At 69.0% G+C, this 16,250-nt stretch overlaps 1 protein-coding gene across 1 annotated transcript in view; it reads right to left on the bottom strand.

The window, feature by feature from the left end:
- The window catches only part of LOC127465825 (ryanodine receptor 1-like), a gene marked incomplete at both ends in the record, with an annotated part of 28,418 nt that extends 12,417 nt beyond the window's left edge, over positions 1–16,001 (bottom strand). The window contains 26 exon segments of the mRNA XM_051776352.1: positions 641–801; positions 1,360–1,440; positions 1,442–1,487; positions 1,906–2,138; positions 2,140–2,313; positions 2,837–3,045; positions 3,630–3,786; positions 3,788–3,805; positions 4,363–4,541; positions 4,728–4,760; positions 5,409–5,556; positions 6,323–6,482; positions 6,787–6,870; positions 7,640–7,743; positions 8,656–8,760; positions 9,633–9,855; positions 10,676–10,797; positions 10,936–11,006; positions 11,418–11,659; positions 12,176–12,335; positions 12,494–12,575; positions 12,952–13,070; positions 13,348–13,443; positions 14,025–14,160; positions 15,115–15,301; positions 15,880–16,001. Coding sequence (XP_051632312.1) covers positions 641–801; positions 1,360–1,440; positions 1,442–1,487; positions 1,906–2,138; positions 2,140–2,313; positions 2,837–3,045; positions 3,630–3,786; positions 3,788–3,805; positions 4,363–4,541; positions 4,728–4,760; positions 5,409–5,556; positions 6,323–6,482; positions 6,787–6,870; positions 7,640–7,743; positions 8,656–8,760; positions 9,633–9,855; positions 10,676–10,797; positions 10,936–11,006; positions 11,418–11,659; positions 12,176–12,335; positions 12,494–12,575; positions 12,952–13,070; positions 13,348–13,443; positions 14,025–14,160; positions 15,115–15,301; positions 15,880–16,001 — 3,452 coding nt within the window.
- Positions 16,002–16,250: the final 249 nt, after the last annotated feature.

The following is a 16,250-nucleotide window of genomic DNA, read 5'->3' on the forward strand; positions in this document are numbered from 1 at the left end:
TTTGGGGGGAGTCCTGTTTTGGGGCCCCATTTTGAGGGTCCCATTTCAAGGAGGTCCCATTTTGGGGGAACCCGTTTCAGGGCCCTGTTTCAGGGTCCCATTTTGGGGTCCCATTTCAGGCACCCATTTTGGGGTCCTGGTTCAGGGTCCCATTTTAGGCTCCCATTTTGGGGAGGGTCCCCTTTTGGGGGATCCTGTCTCAGGGTCCTATTTCAGGCTCCCATTTTGGGGTCCCCTTTTGGGGGATCCTGTCTCAGGGTCCCATTTCAGGCTCCCATTTTGGGGTCCCCTTTTGGGGATCCTCTCTTGGGGTCCCATTTCAGGCTCCCATTTTGGGGTCCTGGTTCAGGGTCCCATCTCAGGCTCCCATTTTGGGGTCCCCTTTTGTGGGATCCTCTCTCGGGGTCCCATTTCAGGCTCCCATTTTGGTTCCCCATTCTGGTGTCCCCTCCCCGGGGGTCCCGTTTCAGGTGACCCCATTCCAGGCCCCCATTCCCAGTGCCCCGTTTCGGGGCCGTCCCCTCTCCGGGGGTCCCCCTTTTTCGGGTTCCCCCTTCAGGCTCCCGTTCCAGGCTCCCGTCTGGGGGTCCCCCTTTCCGTGGGGGTCCCTCCCCGTGCCGGGGGTCCCAGGTGGGGGTACCTGTCGTGCACATTGCCCCTGTCGTCGCCCATGGTGACGGTGACGCTGCGGACCCGCGACAGCTCGAACTCGGGGTCGTGCTGGTGGAAGTGGGGGGTCACCCAGCCCACCCAGGCACTGCCCGGCTCCTGCCCCGCAAACAGCCGCACCGAGTAGTAGTACTGGGGGGAAAAAGGGGGGTCAGGGGGTCTGGGGGGGTCAGGGGGGGCACAGAGGGGTCACAGGGGGCACAGGGGTCACCCAGCCCACCCAGGCACTGCCCGGCTCCTGCCCCGCAAACAGCCGCACCGAGTAGTAGTACTGGGGGGAAAAGGGGGGTCAGGGGGTCTGGGGGGGTCACAGGGGGCACTGGGATGTGGGTACAGGGGTCTGGGGGGGCACAGGGGTCACCCAGCCCACCCAGGCACTGCCCCACAAACAGCTGCACCGAGGAGTAGCACTGGGGGGGTCTGGGGGGGCACTAGGATGTGGGTACAGGGGTTTGGGGGTACAGGGGCAGAGGGGAGTCAGAGAACATCACAAGGACATCAGGGGGGGTCTCGGGGTGCAGGAGGGGGTCTCGTGGGACAGGAGGGGGTGTTTTGGGGTGCAGGGGGGGTCTCGTGGCACAGGGGGGTGTTTTGGGGTGCAGGGGGGGGTCTCAGGGCTCAGGAAGGGTCTCTGGGGTGCAGGGGTGGTGTTTTGGGGTGCAGGGGGGGTCTCTGGGGGTGCCCCCATACCGTGGTGGTGTTCATGATGACCTCGGGGTCGTCCCGCTCGTCAGGGACCACCTCCTCCTCCAGCCGGGGCACGGGGGGGGGGCGCGGGGGGGGGCGCGAACGGCGCCTTCCGGCCCTTGAACAGGAACCTGGGGGGGCACCGGGGGGGGTCACCCCTGCTGGGGGTCCTTGGGGTCACCCCCTTTGTGGGGACCCACCCAGGGATGGGGGTCACATAATTCTGGGGACGTTTGGGGATTGGGGAACCCCCCCAGGGATGGGGGTCACCCCGTTTGGGGGACATTTGGGGATTGGAGACCCCCCATAACCCCTTGGTAACCCCTGGTAAACCCCAAGACCCCAGGGATGGGGGTCCTCCCGTTTTTGGGCCCCTCTGGGATCAGAGCCCCCCCAGGCCCAGGTGCCCCCCCCACTTTTGGGACCCTCTGGGATCAGAGCCCCCCCAGGCCCAGGTGCCCCCCCATTTTTGGGCCCCTCTGGGATCAGAACCCCCCCAGGCCCAGGTGCCCCCCCGTTTTTGGGCCCCCCACCCCCCCCCTCACTCACCCCCTCCTGGCCTTGCCCTTCTCGGTGGTCGCGTCCTTCTCGTTCTCCCCCCGGGGCTGCTCTCGGGGGGCCCCCCCTGCCCCCGCCCCGGCCCCGGGGGGGTTCCCCGCGGCCCCCCCGGCCCCCTTGTCCCCCCCCTCGTCCCCCTCGTTGCTGCGGGGCCCCGCCGAGCGCCGCAGCCGCTCGAACTCGGACAGGGGGTCCGCGGTGGCCTCCTCGGGGGGCTCCGGGGGGGGGCGCCTGGGGCAGGGGGGTGGCCCCGGGGGTGCAGCGGAAGGTGGGGTGGAACTGCACCGGGAGGCTCAGCCGCAGGAACTGCAGCTCCGGGGGGGCCCCCGGGGCGCTGGGGGGGCGCAGGGACAGCCGCAGGCACGGGGGGGTGTCCACGGTGCCGTCCACGCGGGTCACCTGGGGGGGCAATGGGGGGTCAGGGGGGGACCCAGGGGTGGGGACACCCCCACGGTGCCGTCCACGCGCGTCACCTGGGGGGGGAATGGGGGTCAGGGGGGGATCCCCTGGGTGGGGACACCCCCGGGTGGACACGGGGGGGGGTCAGGGGAGGGACCCCACGGTGCCGTCCACGCGTGTCACCTGGGGGGGAATGGGGGGTCAGGGGGGGGACCCACGGGTGGGGACACATGGGGGGGTCGGGGGGGGGACCCCACAGGTGGGGACACATGGGGGGGTCAGGGGAGGGACCCCCTAGGTGGGGACACTCGGGGGGGGGTCAGGGGAGGGACCCCCCGGTGCCCACCTCGAGCTGGGGGTGCTGGGGGGGGCACAGGCACGAACTGGGGCAGGGAGTGGCTGAACCAGAGGGCGATGGGGCACCTCAGGGGGACCCCCAGGGACCCCCAGGGACCCCCGGGGACCCCAAACTCCCCACACACACCCGCTCCAGCCCCCCCCCGGGTCCCCCCCCCGTGCCCACCTCGAGCTGGGGGTGCTGGGGGGGCACGGGCACGAACTGGGGCAGGGAGTGGCTGAACCAGAGGGCGATGGGCCGCTTCATGTTGATGGCGAAGGGCTCGTAGCCCTCCTGGAGGCCGCAGATGCCGAAGTAGCGCAGGGTGCCCACGTCCTGGCCCAGGTTCAGGTGCCCCTCCTGCCCCAGGCCCAGGCTGCACACGGGCACGAACCCTGGGGGGGCACGGGGGGGTCAGCACGGCCAGCCCTGAGCCCCCAGAGGCAGCCCAAAGCCCCCAGACCCAGCCCAGAGCCCCCAGAGCCAACCCAGAGCCCCCAGAGCCAACCCAGAGCCCCCAGACCCAGCCCTGAGCCCCAGACCCATTTGGGGTCACCCTGAGGAGCACAGGAGGCCCCAGACCCAAATCCTGCCCCAGGACAAACCCTGGGGGGGCACATGGGGGGTCGACACCCCGACTCTGGAGCCCCCAGAGCCAGCCCTGACCCCCAGACCCATTTGGGGTCACCCCAATGAGCACAGGGGGCCCCCTCTCCGTCCCCAGCTCCAACCCCTCCCTCCTGCCCCATTCCCAGGGGAGCTCAGCCCCCTGACCCCCCCCCCCCCCATCCGGGACCCCCCCCATCTGAGACCCTCCACCCCCCCCCCCCAACTCACCCAGAGGAGCCCCCAGAACCCCTCAACCCCCCCCCAGATCCCACCCCTCCCTCCTGCCCCACCCTGGGGGATGTTCCCAGCCCCGGGGGGAGGTCCCAACCCCCCCAGCTCCCCCCAGCCCCCCCCCCAGGCCCCCCCTCACCGTCTCCCACGTCGAAGTCCTTGAAGGCGACCTCGGAGCCGCCGTCCCCCATGAGAACCTCCCCGTTGAGGGTGAAGCTCATGTGACACTCGTCCAGGTCGATGAGGCAGCCCACGACATCCCCCCCCTGCCAGGGGCGGCCAAACGACTCCCCCCCCGACGTGCCAGCGCTGAGCCTGGGGGGTACAGGGGGTCACAGGGGTCACAGGGGTCACAGGGGGTCACAGGGGTCACAGGGACCCACCACGTCCCCCCCCTGCCGGGGCGGCCAAACGACTCCCCCCCGACGTGCCAGTGCTGAGCCTGGGGGGCACGGGGGGCACAGGGGTCAAAGGGGGTCACAGGGGGGCACAGGGGTCACAGGGGGTCACAGGGGGGCACAGGGGTCACAGGGGGTCATGGGGTGACCCTGGAACCCTCCCAGGAGTCACAGGGGTCACAGGGGGGCACAGGGGGGTCACAAAGGGACAGGGGGGCACAGGGGGGTCACAGAGGGGCACAGGGACCCATCAAATCCTCCCCCCCCTTGCCAGGGCCTGCCAAAGGTCTCCCCCCTCCCCTGTGCCATAGGTCCCAATGGACTCTGGGGGTCCCTAAGGTGTCCCTGGGGTAACCCATGTCCTCCGGAGGTCCCGGGGGTTCCAGTGGACTCTGGGGGTCCCTGGGATGTCCCAGGGTGTCCCCATGGACTCTGGGGTTCCCCGTGTCCTCCGGGGGTCCCGGGGGGTCTCACCCTGTGCCCGTTGAAGACGAAGGCCATGTCGTCGGCGCCCAGGTCGGTGTCGGGGCTGAGCCCGGGCCGTGCCCACCCCACGCGCATCTCCCCGGGGGTCACGGCCTCGAACTCGAAGTACCAGCGGCCCGAGCGCACGGCAGAGCCCCGCTCGGCACGGAACAGCCGCGGCCGGGGGGCACGGGCACCCCCCCCCGGGCACGCCCTGGGCAGCTGGGGGGGGAGAGGGGGGTTAACACCCCATAACACCCCATAACACCCCAAAACCAGCACACGGGCACCCCCCCCCGGGCACGCCCTGGGCAGCTGGGGGGGGAGAGGGGGGTTAACACCCCATAACACCCCATAACACCCCAAAACCAGCACACGGGCACCCCCCCCGGGCACGCCCTGGGCAGCTGGGGGGAGATGGGGGGGGTTAACACCCCATAACACCCCATAACACCCCAAAAACAGCACACGGGCACCCCCCCCGGGCATGCCCTGGGCAGCTGGGGGGAGATGGGGGGGTTAACACCCTGAAAACACCCCAAAAACAGCACACAGGCACCCCCCCCGGGCACGCCCTGGGCAGCTGGGGGGGGAGAGGGGGGTTAACACCCCATAACACCCCATAACACCCCGAAAACAGCACACGGGCACCCCCCCCGGGCACCCCCTGGGCGGCTGGGGGGGGATAGGGGGGTTAACACCCCATAACACCCTGTAACACTCCAAAAACAGCACACAGAGACCCCCCCCAGGTACCCCCTGCGTGGCTGGGGGGAGATAGGGGGGTTAATGCCCCAAAACTGTCCCCAACAGTCCCTGACTTGTACCCAGAGCCCCCCAGAGCAGCCCCCCCGGACCCCCCACTCACCCACGTCCCGGTCAGGGGGTCCCCCCGACTCCCCCCAAACGCCCTCACAGCCACCCCCAGACCCCCCAGAGCGTCCCCAAACTCCCTCCAAAGGCTCCCAAACGTCCCCGGTGGGTCCCCTTTGCCCCCCTTTGCCCCCCTTTGTCCCCCTTTCCCCCCCCGTGCCCCCCTGGCCCCCTTTGCTCACGGGTGTCCTGGTCGGGGGGCTCGATGTTGTAGCCGTAGCCCAGCAGGGTCCGCACGGCCTGGCAGAGGCTCTCCCGGTTCGTGGCCTTGGTGCCCTCGTCCAGCAGGTTGTAGGGCACCAAACGGGGGTTCCGCTTGTTCTTGATGTCCTGGGCACGGGGACAGAGTGTGGGGACACAGGGACAGCGGGGATGGGGTTTGGGGACACCCCCAGGGGTGTGGGGACACGGGGACAGAGTGGGGGGACACGGGCACCAAACGGGGGTTCCGCTTGTTCTTGATGTCCTGGGGAGGGGACGGGGTCACTGGGTGGGGGGGACAGCAGGGGTGGGGTTTGGGGACACCCCCAGGGGTGTGGGGACACGGGGACAGAGTGGGGGGACACGGGCACCAACTGGGGGTTCCGCTTGTTCTTGATGTCCTGGGGACAGGGACGGGGTCACTGGGGTCATGGGGACACAGGGGACAGCGGGGATGGGGTGTGGGGACACCCCCAGGGGTGTGGGGACACAGGGACACCATCACTGGGGTCATGGGGACACAGGGACAGGGTGTGGGGACACGGGCCCATCGGGGACAGGGTGTGGGGACCCGGGGACACGAGTGGTGAGGGTGTTTTGGGGTCCCCCAGGGGTCCCCCCGGGCGGGGTTGCAGGTCCAGCCCGGGCTGTGCCAGTTTCCAGCTGGTTGGGGGGGTCAGGGTGGGGGTCCCGGGGCTCTGGGGGGCTCAGGGGTGGGTGGGGGTCCCCAGGGGGTTTGGGGTGCCCACCTGGGTGGTGCTGTAGGTCCAGCCCTGCTGCACCCGGTCCCGGGCCCAGACGTTGTGCCCATTGTGGTGGGTCAGGGTGGGGGTCCCGGGGGCCTGGGGGGCTCAGGGGTGGGTGGGGGTCCCCTGGAGGGGTTTGGGGTGCCCACCTGTGTGGTGCTGTAGGTCCAGCCCTGCTGCACCCGGTCCCGGGCCCAGACGTTGTGCCCGTTCTCGGCCAGGCGATCGACCAGCGTGAGCTGCGCCGGCGTCAGGCGCACGTGGGACAGGTCCAGGGGGGCCGGTTTGTACCCGTTGGACATGGTGTACCTGGGGGGGCACCGGGGACCCCTGAGCCTCCCCCAGACGGGGACGGGGCAGCCCGACCCCAGCTGGGACATCCCAACACAGCTGGGACATCCTGACCCAACCCAACCCCAACTGGGACATCCCGACCTAAAATGGGACATCCCGACCCAAACTGGGACATCCCAACCTAAACTGGAACATCCTGACCCCAATTGGGACATCCCCTTTAGATCCCCCCTACCTGGACCCCCCAAAACCAGCAACACCCCCCCCAAAATTGGGACCCCCCCACCCCTCCAGCCCCCCCAGGCCCCCCCAAACCCACGTTTTGGGGAGTTTGATCTTTTTGAGGTTCTCCTCGGCCTTCTCGTCCGCCATCCCCACGTGGCAGCCCAGGGCCAGCAGCGTCCTGGGGGCACCCCAACAATCAGCACCCCAAAAATCAGCACCCCCAAAATCCTGGGGGGATCACCCCCAAAAATCAGCAGCCCCAAAAATCAGCACCCCCCCAAAATCCTGGGGGGATCACCCCAAAAATCAGCACCCCCCCAAAAATCAGCCCCCTCAAAAATCCTGGGGGGATCACCCCAAAAATCAGCACCCCCCCAAAATCCTGGGGGTATCAACCCCAAAAATCAGCACCTCCAAAAATCAGCACCCCAAAAATCAGCTCCCCAAAGCCGGGGGGCTCAGGATGAGGGGGGACCCCAAAACCCAGCCCAGCCCATTCTGGGGACACACCTCCAAGGGGGGGGGGACCCCAAACCCACCCTCACCACCCCCCGGACCCCAAACCCACCCTCACCCCCCCCCCAGACCCCAAACCCCCCCTCACCCCCCCCCCAGACCCCAAACCCCCCCTCACCACCACCCAGACCCCAAACCCACCCTCATCACCCCCCAAACCCCAAAACCCCCCTCACCACCCCCAGACCCCAAACCCACCTTTGCCACCCCCAGGACCCCAAACCCCCCCTCACCATCCCCCAGGACCCCAAACCCCCCCTCGCCACCCCCTGGACCCCAAACCCCCCTGTTTTGGGGTAATGCCCCAAAAGGCGCCTCCCCCAACCCCCCCCCTTTCCCAGGGGGTTTTTGGGGACCCCCCCTGATGGGGGGGACACCCCCCGGTGTGGGGGGACCCCCCCAGCCCCCCCGGCCCCCCGTTCCCCCCTCACTTGAGGGTCTCCCCCGACATCTGCAGGTTGTAGCCGCGCTCGGGGTCGGGGAGGCTGTGGAAGCTCAGCAGGCAGGGGTGCAGGTGCCGCACGTCATCCCGAACCTGGGGCACCCCAAAATCCCTGTGGGCTTGGGGGAACCCCCCCCGGGGCACCCCCCAGCCAGGGAACCCCCCCGGGACACCCCCCGGCCAGGGAACCCCCCCAGGAACAGGGACACCCCAAAAAGGGACCCCAAAACCGGGAGAATCCCCAATAGGGTCCCGTCTGTCCTGGACCTGGGGGCACCCCAAAACCCGTCTGGGCACCCCAAAACCCCTGTGGGCACGGGGACCCCCCCACTGGGACCCCCTCCCTGCCAGGGAACCCCCAAAAAAGGGACCCCAACCCCAGGAAAACCCCCCAGGAGGATCCCCCCACAAAAGGACCTCTGCCCCGGGGAACCCCATAAAAAAGACCCCAAATAGGGACAGCTGCAATTTTGGGACCCCCAAAAGGACCCCAAAGAGGGGTTTTGGGGTGCCCAGGGGGTTTTGGGGTCCCCACTCACAGGTCCATAGGTCCAGCCCTGCTCGATGCGGGTCAGGGTGGGTTTGGGGAAGGTTTGGGGGGGTCTGGGGGATTTGGGGGTGCCCAGGAGGGTGTTTGGGGTGCCCATGGGGGTTTTTGGGGTCCCCACTCACAGGCCCGTAGGTCCAGCCCTGCTCGATGCGGGTCAGGGCCCAGAGCTCGTGGATGGGTTTGGGGGAGGCTGGGTGGGTTTGGGGAGGTTTTGGGGGTCTGGGGGATTTGGGCATGCCCAGGAGGGTTTTTGGGGTGCCCAGGGGTGTTTTGGGGTCCCCACTCACAGGCCCGTAGGTCCAGCCCTGCTCGATGCGGGTCAGGGCCCAGAGCTCGTGGATGGGTTTGGGGAAGGTTTGGGGGGGTCTGGGGGGTGTTTGGGGTGCCCAGGGGGGTTTTGGGGTGCCCAGGAGGGTTTTTGGGGTGCCCAGGGGTGTTTTGGGGTCCCCACTCACAGGCCCATAGGTCCAGCCCTGCTCGATGCGGGTCAGGGCCCAGAGCTCGTGGATGTTCTCCGCCAGCTTCTCCCGGATCCGCTCCAGGTGGGGGGGCAGCACGATCTGGGGGGCACCCGGGGGGGGTTGGTGGTCCCCCCCCCCAGACCCCCAAAACCCCTCTGACTCCACAAACCCCCCCAAATCCCCAAAACCCCCTCTGACCCCACAAACCCCCTCCCAAACCTCCCCAAATCCCCAAAACCCTCCTCTGTCCCCACAAACCCCCTCCCAAACTCCCTCCAGCGTCCCCAATCCCACCCAATCCCCCTCCATCCCCTCCAATCCCCCCAAACCCTCCTCAAACCCTCCCCAAACCTCCCTCCATCCTCTTCAATCCCCCCAAACCCTCCCCAAACCTCCCTCCATCCTCTTCAAACCCCCAAACCCTCCTGAATCCCTCCCCAATCCCCCTCCATCCCCTTCAATCCCCCCAAACCCTCCTCAAACCCTCCCCAATCCCCCTCCATCCCCCCAAACCCTCCCCAATCTCCCCCAATCTCCCCCAACCCCCCCTCCATCCCCCCCAACCCCCCCTCCATCCCCTTCAATCCCCCCCAAACCCTCCTGAATCCCCCCCAAACCCCCTCCATCCCCTCCAATCCCCCTAAACCCTCCCCAAACCCTCCCCAATCCCCCCTCCATCCCCTTCAATCCCCCCCAAACCCTCCTGAATCCCCCCCAAACCCCCTCCATCCCCTCCAATCCCCCTAAACCCTCCCCAAACCCTCCCCAAACCCCCCTCCATCCCCTTCAATCCCCCTCAAACCCTCCCCAATCCCCCCCAAACCCCCTCCATCCCCTCCATCCCCCCAAACCCTCCCCAAACCCCCTCCATCCCCCCCAATCCCCTCAATCCCCCTCCATCCCCTCCATCCCCCCCAATTCCCCCAATCCCCCTCCATCCCCCCCAGCCCCCCCAGCCCCCCCGAGCCCACCTGGCAGGTGTCCACGGGGCAGGGGGTGAAGGCGGTGTGGGGCAGGGCGCGGGTGGGCCCCAGGAGGCTGCGGGTGCCGGGGGGGGGGCTGAGCCCCCGGTACTGGGTGAGGGGCTCCAGGCGCAGCCGCTCCCGGGGCAGCAGAGCCTCGGCACAGGGGGCGTAACCGGGGGGGGGCACGAACCGGAACTCCCCGTGCCGGCCCCCCAGCAGGAACCGCAGCCTGGGGGGGGACAGGGACCGTCAGGGACCCCCCCAGGGACCCCCAGAACCCACAGAGACCATCAGGGACCCACAGGGACCCCCCCAGCAGGAACCGCAGCCTGGGGGGGGAAACGGGGACCCTCAGACCCACAGAGACCCCCCCAGGGGACCCCCAGGGACCCCCAGGGACCCTCATACCCACAGGGACCCTCAGAGACCCCCCCCAGCAGGAACCGCAGCCTGGGGGGACAGGGGCTGTCAGGGACCCCCTAGGGACCCCCCCAGGGACCCCCCCAGCAGGAACCGCAGCCTGGGGGGCACAGGGGCTGTCAGGGACCCCCCCAGGGACCCTCAGGGACCCCCAGAACCCACAGAACCCACAGTGACCCCCCCCAGCAGGAACCGCAGCCTGGGGGGGACAAGGACCATCAGGGACCCCCAGACCCATAGGGACCCCCTCAGAGACCCCCCCAGGGACCCCCAGAACCCACAGGGACCCTCAGGGACCCCCCCAGCAGGAACCGCAGCCTGGGGGGCACAGGGACCCTCCATGACCCCCAGACCAACAGGGAACCCTCCCAGGGACCCCCCCAGAACCGGGGACCCTCCCGGGGACCCCCAGACTCCTCATAAACGGGAGGACCCCCCGCAGCACCCCCTTTTAGGGGTCCCGATCTCTCCCGTTTAGGGGTCCCGCTCCCCCAGGACCCACTTTAGGGCTCCCAGCCCCAGTCAGGGGTCCCAGCACCCCCTTTATGGCTCCCACCCCCAAGTTTGGGGTCCCAGCACCCCTTTTAGGGTTCCCACCCCCCAGTTTTGGGGGTGTCCCCCCCCCTTACCGGACCCCCGCCGAGAAACTGGCCACGGGGGTGAAGAGGGTGTCGAGGTTGAAGCCCTCGAGGACCCCCTGCACGGGGGCCCCGTTGAGGCGGAACGAGGCGCTGGGGACCCCCAAATCCAGGCAGCAGCTCACCACGTCCCCCTCGGCCAGGGCACGCCGGTGGGGGGACCCCACAGCCTTGGGGACCCCTCCTGGGAGTAATATAGGGGGTAATTGGGGTCAGGGGGGGTTATTGGGGTCAGGGACCCCCAAATCCAGGCAGCAGCTCACCACGTCCCCCTCGGCCAGGGCGCGCCGGTGGGGGGACCCCACGGCCTTGGGGACCCCCCCTGGGGGGCACAGGGGGGTTATTGGGGTCAGGGGGGGTTATTGGGGTCAGGGGGCGTTTATTGGGGTTAGGAGGGTTATTGGGGTCAGGGTGGGTTATTGGGGTCAGGGTGGGTTATTGGGGTCAGGGTTAGGGTTAGGCCAAGGGCTCTGAGGGGGCTCTGAGGGGGTGCTCCCGGTGCCCCCCTCACCTGTCCACAGGTGGATTTATTGGGGTCAGGGGGGTCAGGGGGGTTGGGGGTCCCGGGGGGTGTTCCCCCCCTCACCTGTCCACAGATGGATTTATTGGGGTCAGGGGGCTCTGAGGGGGCCCCGGGGGGTGTTCCCCCCTCACCTGTCCACAGGTGGATTTACTGGGGTCAGGGGCTCTGAGGGGGCTCTGAGGGGGTCCCATGGGGGTGTTCCCCCCTCACCTGTCCACAGGTGGAGGCCGTCGAAGGCGAAGGAGTTGAGGTCGTCTCCGGCGCCGTTGCCCCCCCAGCCCGAGCCCCCCCCCGGGGCGGGGCGGAAGGAGCCCGCAGCCCCCCACCCCACGCGCAGGTGGGTGGGCTGGGGGGTCACGAAGGGCTGGACCCTCTCCACGGACACCTCGAAGTACCAGCAGCGGAACTGCGTCGAGCCGGGCGCCGTCCCCACAAACAGGTTGGGCCGGATGCTGCAGCGGGGCAGGGGGGGTCAGGGACCCCCAGAACCCACCCCAGGGGCTCCCAGAGACCCCAAAACCCGCCCCCAGAACCAGCAAACCCACCCCAGGGGCACCCAGAGACCCCCCCCAGGACCCACCAAACTCACCCCAGGGGCACCCAGAGACCCCAAAACCCACCCCCAGGACCAGCAAACCCACCCCAGGGGCTCCCAGAGACCCCCAAGGGGCACCCAGAGACCCCAAAACCCGCCCCCAAAACCAGCAAACCCACCCCAGGGGCTCCCAGAGACCCCCCCCAAAACCAGCAAACCCACCTCAGGGGCTCCCAGAGACCCCCCAGGGGCACCCAGAGACCCCAAAACCCACCCCCAGAACCAGCAAACCCACCCCAGGGGCACCCAGAGACCCCCCAGGACTAGCCCCAGAGACCCCCGGGAACATCTCAGTGGCTTCCAGGGGCAACTCAGTGACCCCCAGACCCCCCCAAGCCCCCCCGGACCCCCCAGATCCCCCCAGACCCCGTGCCTGGTGACGTGGTTGACCATGCCCGTCTGCAGCAGCAGGTCCCGCCGCGGCAGCAGGTTCTCCGTGATCAGGTTCTGGTTGGAGCGCACGGCGACGGCGTTGCACACACACAGCGAGCACAGCACGTCCAGCACCTGCATGGGGGCACACCTGAGCACACCTGGGCACACCTGGGCACACCTGGGAACACCTGGGAACACCTGGGAACACCTCGGAACACCTGAGCACACCTGGGAACACCTGGGCACTGCACACACACAGCGAGCACAGCACGTCCAGCACCTGTGGGACAGCACACCTGAGCACACCTGGGCACACCTGGGAACACCTGGGAACACCTGGGAACACCTGGGAACACCTGGGCACTGCACACACACAGCGAGCACAGCACGTCCAGCACCTGTGGGACAGCACACCTGAGCACACCTGGGCACACCTGGGCACACCTGGGCACACCTCAGAACACCTGAGCACACCTGGGAACACCTGGGAGCACCTGAGCACACCTGGGCACACCTGGGAACACCTGGGAACACCTGGGAGCACCTGGGAACACCTGAGCACACCTGGGCACACCTGGGCACACCTGGGAGCACCTGGGAACACCTGGGCACTGCACACACACAGCGAGCACAGCACGTCCAGCACCTGCGCAGGGGGCACACCTGAGCACACCTGAGCACACCTGGGCACACCTGGGAACACCTGAGCACACCTGGGAGCACCTGGGCACAGCTGGGCACACCTGGGCACTGCCAGGCCCCCCCCGGACCCACCTTGTGGTTGCGGCCGTGCTTGTCGAGCAGGGAGATGATGGACTTGATGTGGTTCTCCTGGATGATGTTCAGCACCTCGGGGCTCTCGATCAGGACACAGTACAGCACCTCCAGGATACCTGTGAGGGGGGGGACACACCTGGGGGTCACACCCACAGGAGGGACCCCAGACCCACAGGAGGGACCCCACACCCAGGGAAGGGACCCCAGACCCGCAGGAACCTCCTCAGCCCCACGGGAGCGTCTCCAGCAGCACGAGCCCCACATGAGGCCCCTCCTCAGCCCCCCAGGAGCCCCCCCAGCCCCAGAGGAGCCCCCCCAGGAGCTCCCCCAGGAGCCCCCCGGGAGCCCCCCAGGAGCCCCCCCAGCCCCCCGGGAGCCCCCCAGGCCACTGACCCGAGGAGGCCTCGAGCCGGTCCAGTTTGCTGACCAGCCAGTCCAGGTTGGTGGAGAACAGGGCGCAGTTGGCGCGGTTACCCCGGATCAGCGAGGCTGGGGGGGCACACGGGGGGGTCAGCGACCCACAGCCCCGCCCCACGGACCCCCACGGACACCCCCAGACCTACAGATACCCCATCCTACCCCACAGATACCCCATCCTACCCTACAGACACCCCCGGACCCACAGATACCCCATACTACCCCAAGGACCCCCATGGACACCCTCGGACCCACAGGACCCCACAGATACCCCATCCTGCCCCCCCAGAACCACAGACACCCCATCCTGCCCCACAGGACCCCCCCGTGCCCCCAGCCCCACCCAGCAGCTCGTAGAGCAGCTTGACCTCCCACCCCACAGACCCCATACCTGCCCCATAACACCCATACCTGCCCCATAAACACCCCATACCCCCCCCCGGAGCCCCCCCCCCGTGCCCCCAGCCCCACCCAGCAGCTCGTAGAGCAGCTCGACCTCCCACCCCACAGCCCCCACCCCACCCCACATACCCCACACCTGCCCCATAGAACCCATCCCTGCCCCATAACACCCATCCCTGCCCCATAGCACCCATAGCTGCCCCATAACACCCCACACCCCCCCCGGAGCCCCCCCGTGCCCCCAGCCCCACCCAGCAGCTCGTAGAGCAGGTTCACGATCTCCTTCCAAGCCGCCGCCGCCTCCTCGCCCGCGGCCTCCCCGAACTGCGCCGCGGTGCTGTAGGCGCTCAGCCGGTCGATGCAGCTCAGCACCAGGGTCAGCATCCCCTGGGGCACGGGGGGGCTTGTCAGAGACCCCCAGAACCCCCCTGGGACCCCCAGAACCCCCCCATAACCCCCCCAGGACCCCCCACCCCTCCCCGAACTGCGCCGCGGTGCTGTAGGCGCTCAGCCGGTCGATGCAGCTCAGCACCAGGGTCAGCATCCCCTGGGGCACGGGGGGGCTCGTCAGAGACCCCCCCCGGACCCTCATAACCCCCCCCTGGACCCCCAGAACCCCTCAGAACCTCCAGAACCCCCCTGGGACCCCCATAACCAGGACACCCACCCTGGGACCCCCTTGAGCCACCCTGCAGCATCCTGAGACCCCCGAACTGGGACGGTGTCAGCACCCCCTGGGACACGGGGGGCACATCAGAGCCCCCCCACCCCTCCCTGTGACCCCGCCCATCTCCAGGACCCCCCCACGACCCCCAGATTTGGGACTGGTCTTGGGGGTCCCCCCAGTTGTGGAGGTGGTCCCGGGGGTCCCTCCTATGTGGGGACAGTCCTGGGGGTCCCTCCAGCTGTGGGGGCAGTCCCGGGGGTCCCTCCTGTCTGGGGGCGGTCCCGGGGGTCCCTGCTGTTTTGGGGTGGTCCTGGGGGTCCCTCCTGTCTGGGGGCGGTCCCGGGGGTCCCTCCTGTCTGGGGGCAGTCCCAGGGATCCCCTCCTCTCTGGGGGCGGTCCCGGGGGTCCCTCCTGTCTGGGGGTGGTCCCGGGGGTCCCTGCTGTTTTGGGGTGGTCCCGGGGGTCCCTGCTGTTTTGGGGTGGTCTCAGGGATCCCCTCCTCCCTGGGGGCGGTCCCGGGGGTCCCTCCTGTCTGGGGGTGGTCCCGGGGGTCCCTCCTGTCTGGGGGCGGTCCCGGGGGTCCCTGCTGTTTTGGGGTGGTCCCGGGGGTCCCTGCTGTTTTGGGGTGGTCTCAGGGATCCCCTCCTCCCTGGGGGCGGTCCCGGGGGTCTCACCTCCTGCTGGAAGAGGCTCTGGCGGCCCCGCAGTGCCCGCAGCCGGGCCTGGCGCTGCTCGTGCCGCAGCTCGGGGGGAGGCGGCTCCAGGTACCCGATGAGGTCCCGCAGGCTCAGGATCATCCCCGCGATGGGCAGGGAGGGGGGGGGAGACCCCCGGGGGCGGCCCTGCAGGCTGTCCAGGCTCCTGGGGGGGGCACGGGGGGGGTCAGACCGGCACGGACCCCCAGGGACCCCCAAGGACCCCCAGGGACCCCCAGAGACCCCCCAGGGACTCCCCTTGTTCCACACAGACCCCTCACATCCCAGAGAAAATATCCCATATATAGCCAGGCTCCTGGGGGGGTCATGGGGGGGTCAGACCATCCCCAGGACCCCCCCAGGACCCCCCAGACCTGATGAAGGCCCCGTAGAGCCCCGTGGTGCTGAAGACCATCCCCAGGACCCCCCAGGACCCCCCAGGACCCCCCCAGGACCCCCCCAGACCTGATGAAGGCCCCGTAGAGCCCCGTGGTGCTGAAGACCATCCCCAGGACCCCCCAGGACCCCCCAGGACCCCCCAGGCCCCCCCAGGCCCCCCCAGACCTGATGAAGGCCCCGTAGAGCCCCGTGGTGCTGAAGACCATCCCCAGGACCCCCCAGGACCCCCCAGGACCCCCTCAGGACCCCCCAGACCTGATGAAGGCCCCGTAGAGCCCCGTGGTGCTGAAGACCATCCCCAGGACGCCCCAGGACCCCCCAGGACCCCCTCAGGACCCCCCAGACCTGATGAAGGCCCCGTAGAGCCCCGTGGTGCTGAAGACCATCCGCGCCGCCTGCGACTCCTGGTGCTGGGAGCGGGTGAGGGTCAGAGCGTCGTCCATGTGCCCCTCCTGGTGCAGGATGGCCTGGGGGGGGCATGGGGGGGTCACAGGGGGGTCCCCACATCCTCAGGGACCCCCCCAGATACACACAGACCCCCCCCCAGGTCCATAGGGACCCCACAAAGGCCCCCAGAGCCCCTGTGCCCCTCCTGGTGCAGGATGGCCTGGAGGGGACATGGGGGGGTCACAGGGTGGACCCCAAATCCTCAGGGACCCCCCTAGACCCCCCCAGACCCCCCCAGATACACACAGACCCCCCCAGGTCAACAGGGA

Source organism: Manacus candei, unplaced genomic scaffold (genome assembly GCF_025592945.1).
Source record: "Manacus candei isolate 608988 ecotype Guabito, Panama unplaced genomic scaffold, ASM2559294v1 h1tg000499l, whole genome shotgun sequence".
In the NCBI taxonomy this organism is placed as follows: Eukaryota; Metazoa; Chordata; class Aves; order Passeriformes; family Pipridae; genus Manacus; species Manacus candei.